The sequence below is a fragment of the Nelumbo nucifera genome, chromosome 1 (assembly GCF_055504915.1).
Source record: "Nelumbo nucifera cultivar China Antique chromosome 1, China Antique-T2T, whole genome shotgun sequence".
In the NCBI taxonomy this organism is placed as follows: Eukaryota; Viridiplantae; Streptophyta; class Magnoliopsida; order Proteales; family Nelumbonaceae; genus Nelumbo; species Nelumbo nucifera.
The window spans coordinates 164,256,882-164,263,790 of NC_142649.1; the positions used below are offsets into that span (position 1 = coordinate 164,256,882).

A 6,909-nucleotide genomic window follows, 5' to 3' on the forward strand; every position below is an offset into this window, starting at 1 on the left:
ACATCATAGCTTCAGGCATTTTAGCACCAAGTAGCCTTTCTCAGACTCCAACCTACAAACAATAACTACCTCAGTGTGTTGTTATGTTCGGGGTCTTTTTTATTTTTGCTCATCATTATTTCCTACTAATTTCAAATGATCTTTACCTTTCTCTCTCTCTTCTCTCTAATGTGTTTTATCATGCTTTTGTTGATGTTAGATCATCTATTATAAAATGATAAGCATTTCCTCTTGCTGTGGTTTTATTAACTGATTAGGATTGTCAAGTTTGTTTTTTTCACCTGTCACATTGTGAAAAAATATGCATGCCAACTGAGAAAAAAATGCTAACAGAATCCATTCACTTCTCTTGATAAATAATATTGTTGGAGTTGGCCAGTTCAAAGGCAGTTAATGATGGGCTAATATATAAGAATTGATTCTAAATAAGAGACGTACTTTAACAAGTCATAACTCATAACTTACTAATGTCACGGGTTTGCTTCACTATCATATCGACATATGTTTCCTTTTGAAAGAAGTCCAGCAATGTATAACTTGAGACTGTTGTGTTGTTGTTGATGGTGCTTTTTTTTTTCTTACTATAATGGGAATATTAGCAATTGGAAAATCTGCTGACTGAAATTTGTCATTTAGTTTTACTTAATTACATATTATGATTTATAATAATCGACATCTTCACAGATTTAGCATTTTGTGCTTGGTTGTTTGTTAATGTACAGGATGCTGTTAAGGGTCTAGTCCTACCTATTTTCCAACCATTTTATGATTGGTTACTGATTTTATGATTTGGTGATGATTTTTAGTATTTTAGTATTTGGTGATGGTTTTGTAACTGTTTTTTATTATTTTTTACATGTTTATTTTTACTCATCATTATTTCCTACTAATTTCAAATGATCATTACCCTCCTTTCTCTTCTCTCTAATGTATTGTATCATGCTTTTGTTGATGTTAGATCATTTATTTTAAAAGATAAGCATTTCCTCCTGCTGTGGTTTTATTCACTGATCAGGATTGTTGATGTTAGATCATCGCCCGTGCTAAATTTATTAAATTACAACATAGGTATGGGTTTTTATGTCCAAACGGAGCTTTGCGCGCGGGCCTGCGCTTCGATTTTCACATAAGGACCAGTCTCGGGCTTGACTGGAGCATTTTCTTTTAATAAAGCGGCAAAACTCGGCCAAAACCCGGTCCGGCCCGTGAATAGATCTATCATATGTTTAAAGCCTGGCCCGGCCCATGATCACCCACTGCCCTAATCCGGTGCGATACCATATATATACACACACACGCTTACGGACTAAGTTCTCTGCAACCCTAGCTGTGATACACATTTGCCGCTTACAGCTTCCTTCTCGTCGTTTGTAGTCATGGTGAGTTCGAAGCTCATTCTTCATCTTCTTTGCTATTCAGAGCCATTCATACATGTACAAACACCTTGATTTGTTCATTAACATCGCTTAATTCGTTTTCTCAGGCGGATATCGAAACAGATGTCGCTCCAGGGCAGCCGAAGAAGAGGACCTTTAAGAAGTTCAGTTTCAGAGGAGTTGATTTGGATGCTCTCCTCGACATGTCCACTGATGAACTTGTGAAGCTCTTCCATGCTAGGGCTCGCAGAAGGTAAGGCACCGGGGTTATAGATCTGTAACATGTTCGGTGTCTATTTGTCTGAATTAGCTTTCATTGGTTCTCTCTCTCTCTCTCTCTCTCTCTCTCTCTCTCCCTCTCCCTCACACATCTTTGTTGCTTCACTTCGTAGGTTCCAACGAGGTCTGAAGAGGAAGCCCATGGCTTTGATTAAGAAGCTGCGCAAGGCGGTAAAACATTTTTTTTTCTTTTGTCAATGGCTCACTGCATCTGGTTCTCTCTATCGTGTTGCATAATTTAGATCACTGATCGATAAAATATACACGTTTGCACCTTTCCCTAAACATAATCGCGAGGATCTGTTTGGTTATGCCGAAGTATTTTGGTGATATACTTTATTTGGCAGCGAAATGTATCTTATATCCTTTTCCATTGGTTTTATTTACCTTGTTATCATTAAAGAGCATTACTTGGCTTAGTCGCTTGGCATTTAGTCTAGAATGTTATTTTTTTTAAATGTTGTAGTTCACTTGATAGTTTTTTGCCAATACCGCAGGGAGCAATTGTGCTATCTAGTTTGTTAATACTTTCCAGAATCCTAGTTGGATTACGATAATTGGTTATCCATTGCTTTTATTTTGTAACTGAAATTCTTATGGGGTCCAAGTGATAAATGATAGCTTCTTATTTTATTTAGAATTTTGTATTCGCTTTTTGATACTCATTCTTAGTGTAAATAGTGTGGAACAAGGTTTTACCTCTTGGTGGAAGTTAATGGTCCCCTGGTTTGGTTGGTTAATTGTTAACGGACCATAGAAAGATGCCACTGGTCACTTGCTGTGACCAGTTAAAGAGAGATCAATCAGTGAATAAATATCAAGACAATAAAGAAAATCCACTACGAAGTTGGGTGAAGAAATATGTACAGTATTGAGACAATGAAGAAATATCAATGATTCAATTGTATCTTCGTAATTCTAATTATAATTAAGAACATACGTGAAAGAAACATCATTAAGACATTGGAGAAGTTTTCATTGTTATATCTTCCTATTTTATTTAAAGTTAGTTCATTAGAATTGAAATTCCATGAAAAATTGATGGGAGAGGATTCTCTGGATGCAAAATCTCAGGGTTGGTTAATGATTAAGGGGTTTTACGCTGAGAGCTATGGGGGGAGGGTGTGAAATACGCAGTTCTTTGTTATGCTCGTGTCATGAAGTTTAACTAATTTTGGTTAGGTTCAGTTCTCAATGATTTTGGACAAAATCTTGTTCAAACATAAAAGAGGTAGGGGTTCATGTTTGTCTAGTTTTTTATTGGTTTGTAACTTCATATAATTGAGTTCTATATGGTGTTTGTTACTTTGTTTCTTGATGTAAAAGTTCAACTTATGTTGGATTACATAAATATTATTAAGTTGGAAGCCTCATTTAGAAAGTTTACTGCACCGAAACAAATAGGTTCTTAATTTTGGCACTGATGAGTGATTCTATTTGTAATTTGTAGGCTCCTAGGATTATTTTCTTTTGTTCTTCAGTAAAAGCCTAAGTTGGTCTTCAGTGGATCTGAACTTTTATATCTGAGGAGTACAAAAGCTTTGAGTTTTGATAATTGAAAGTTTGCGTTACTTTTTTTAGATATCTGAATGAAGTCAAGCTGTTCAGTAATCTGAGTGTTAGGTCCATTTTTATTCTTTATAGTTTTACCCCACCAAATATGTTTATTCAGTATTTCTGAATGTTGATACCACTGAAAATTATATATTTTGTTTTATCACATACTTATTAATGCACTTTTAACTAAATTCATTAAAAATATCGGAATATGTAAGAATTAATAACAAATAAATCATTTGGGTAATGAACTAGTAAATAATTTTAATATTTGTTTATCTATTTTACTAAAAATGTTAAATAATTGTAAGTTACAAAAAAGTAAATAATATACTTAAAAGTTAAAAAATCAATGAAAGGCATAGAAAGTTTTGGTAATTTTGAAAGTAATAAAAATATTTCAAGTTACTCAAAAATGAAAATACATTACAGAAGTTGATTAAAAATATTAAAGTGATTATAAATAATAAAGTAATAGTAAGTGATTATTGAAATGTAATAATTGTGTTAGTCAGCTGGGCAGTCTCCCAAAGGGTGATAATGATCCTAGGCCCTGGACCAGACCGGCCCAGCTTTCAAGCCAGACACTTAGCCTGGGTATACAGTGGCCCAGGCTGGGCCTGGCCTGATTATTGTCCTATATCTTTTATGTATAAATGCTAAATGTATACAATGTTTTATATGTTATATGGCATGCAATGTGTATGAAATCAGATATAGGCATTATATACAATATAGTATAAAATTAAATAACATTTAACACACACATATAAATTCTGTATAAATGACATGTATAGTGCCTGATGTATTTGACCCCCGACCCGACCTTGAAATAGTCATGTGCAACAATATCTTTCAGCGATGACACCTATGGATCCTCTTCGTTTCTGTAATCTTATAGCTGCCCCTATTATATATATTGGACAAAGCTCATCATGTCGAAGATAAATGGAACCACATCCTTCTACATATTGTTTTCATAGTCTAGTTATACCTCATCATCTTAATTGAAACAACTTCTGTATAACATCAAAAGGGTCATTGTGAATACCAATAATAATGGAGTAAGGTGTCAAAGTTCTGTAAATTATCACAGCACAAAAATTTCGCCATAACTGGCAAGTCTTATAAAACAAAATCACATGGTGTGTCAGCCTCATATGAATATAAAATGTAAAATGGAATACAGTCAAGACAGATCTAGCCCAAATGAAATCAATCAACAGGAGTAGCTTCTATTGTAAAACTCTTAGAAAAACTAAACTGGAACCCTGCCTCCTGATCCTTTAGAAAAGATGGTAGAACAATTTGGTAAAGAAGCTAAACAACTAGAAAGGTTTTTTACAAAAATTTATTTGTAAAAGAGAGAGATTATTTAATTAAAGGATTCTTTGATTGGCTATAGCATTCTTGATTCTCTGCTACAGACTCTGGATATTTATTTTTTGAATCAGAAAGAAATGAAGAACTGCCAAAATCAGTAGAGAAGGGGAATAGAAGGGAGTTTTAAATATAACTCAAACAATGTGAGAGAGAGGGTATTGGCTGTCAATGAAAAATGGGGAAGACAAGAGAGAAGGGTTGGCTGTTTGAGAATATGAGGTCTGACAGATGAAATATGGTGATAAACTTGGTTGCATTTATTCCTAAAAATTTAATTAAAAATCTCTGACTGCATTTAGAAAAAATTTTAATACCAACGAAGTCATTCTTTGAGCAAATCATATTAATAAGGAAAGATGCGATTATAAAGAGGATGAAATATCAAGATAAATCCAATTCTCTGTATCTATTAGGGTGGTGTCAACAATGAGATCTGCAAAGTCATTCTGCAAAGTAACGATCCCCAGTGGCTAAATCAAATAGTCCTGTTGAAAGATCATTATAGTTTTTGGTAGAAAGGCCCTGTATTTAGAAAGTTACTTTCTTGATATATTCTCCCCTATTGATACAGAACGGGGGTGGGGGGTGGGTGGTAGTCCATCTTGTAAACCCTTGATTCCCCAACCTTGGTGAAGTTGGGATTTGATCTTATTGTCTTTGCTACATGCATGCCTACAACCAGCCAGATGCCTTACCAACTGAACCAGTGGGCACATTCTCTCCATTGTACGTCTACATTATAATACTTGAAAATAGTCTTCTCTCTTGATTTCACCAGGAAATTTCTTGATATTTTGTCCCCCATTATACTATTTTTATTTATGGGGCTATAGAACCGGGGGGGGGGTAGTCCATCTCGCAAACCCTTGATTCCCCAACCTTAGTGAAGTTGGGATTTGATCCCAACCAAGTCTTCGCTACATACATGCCTACAACCAGCCAGATGCCTTACCAATTGAACTAGTGGGCATGTTCTCTCTGTTGTACGTCTACACTCTAATACTCGAAAAGTCTTCTTTCTTGATTTCACCAGGAAAACTGTCTAGAGATTATGTTTAATAAAATGCTTAAAAATGCCTCTGTTGATGTGCTAGTGATTACACAAACTGATTGTATTCTATTCTAGATCTTTTCTTTAACCGGAACAGATGAGTTTCTAATCTGAAATGATTTAAAAAACTATAATGGATCGTTTCTTTCTTATATTATCATAAGACTGTTCAAAATCTGTGAAACTCATGGTTGGTTGAGCTTTGGAAGAAGCGTTTTCTCCACCTTCTGAGTTTGTCTTGGGTTATGTATTATGTAAACTATTGTTTATTATTATTAATTATAAAGAAAGAAAAACATGTGATCCCCTGATTATTTGTTTTATGTTTCTAACTTTTAAACAGAAAAGGGAAGCTCCACCTGGTGAGAAGCCAGAGCCAGTTAGGACTCACCTTCGTAACATGATCATAGTACCTGAAATGATTGGAAGCATTATTGGAGTATACAACGGCAAGACGTTCAACCAGGTTGAAATCAAGCCTGAAATGATTGGCCATTATCTTGCCGAGTTCTCCATTTCTTACAAGCCTGTTAAGCATGGTAGGCCAGGTATTGGTGCCACACATTCCTCAAGGTTCATTCCTCTTAAGTGAGATCCTCCTTGTAGTTGCACTGGCAAGAGTGGTTCTGGGCTTACTGGTGCAGTGACTGCTGTTTGTCGATTGAATTTTGAGTGGACTTTATTTGGATTAATATTAGTTTTTTTTTTGTTATGTTAGTTCAACTTCATTCTGTTAGATTTTGGATTACTTAAAGAAATGAATCAGAAGTGAATTGCTAATATACATTTTGCTGTTGTGCACTATTATATCGAGTATCTCGGCATCTCCTGCATTCTTTCCATAAGGTAGGTTAAGGAAGGGAAAAACGAAAGGCTTCCCCACCTTTCCATACTTTTTCCTTAAAACCAAACACAGCCTAAAATGAAGTCTAAGTATCGGAATATATTTGCTGTCGTTAACCCAAGAATGTTATTGGCAAGGTTCAAAATATCGATGGCGTATCGGGTGAATTGATACCCTTTTTTATGTATTATTTATTTATTTAATTTTGAAATAGGTTCAGGGGGGCCGGTTTAGGTTTCTTCCACACCCTGAACTGGTCAGACCCCTGATACACTCACTATAGGAGTCCCGGAATATTACGTATTGGTCGATACGTGTCGATATTTTGAACCTTGGTTATTGCATCTCTTTTGTGGTGATTGAGGATTGGGTGTTTGGTCGGTATTGGGTGAATGGATACCCTTTTTTTAATGTTTTAT

The 6,909-nt window shown here is 35.1% G+C and overlaps 1 protein-coding gene across 1 annotated transcript; it reads left to right on the forward strand.

Annotated features, from left to right (window-relative positions):
- The first annotated feature begins 1,237 nt into the window (after positions 1 to 1,237).
- On the forward strand, positions 1,238 to 6,453 carry LOC104612419 (small ribosomal subunit protein uS19-like). The gene is made up of 4 exons (XM_010279823.3): positions 1,238 to 1,379; positions 1,484 to 1,629; positions 1,769 to 1,826; positions 5,990 to 6,453. The coding sequence occupies exons 1-4, from the start codon at positions 1,377 to 1,379 to the stop codon at positions 6,236 to 6,238; spliced, it is 456 nt and encodes a 151-aa protein (XP_010278125.1). The 5' UTR covers positions 1,238 to 1,376; the 3' UTR covers positions 6,239 to 6,453.
- The last annotated feature ends 456 nt before the right edge of the window (positions 6,454 to 6,909 follow it).

What these genes read in the sequence shown, in the direction of transcription:
- LOC104612419 (XM_010279823.3), top strand. An exon ending in CATGCTAGGGCTCGCAGAAG is followed by an intron (nt 1,630 to 1,768) that starts GTAAGGCACCGG and finishes TTCACTTCGTAG; the next exon opens with GTTCCAACGAGGTCTGAAGA. An exon ending in TTAAGAAGCTGCGCAAGGCG is followed by an intron (nt 1,827 to 5,989) that starts GTAAAACATTTT and finishes ACTTTTAAACAG; the next exon opens with AAAAGGGAAGCTCCACCTGG.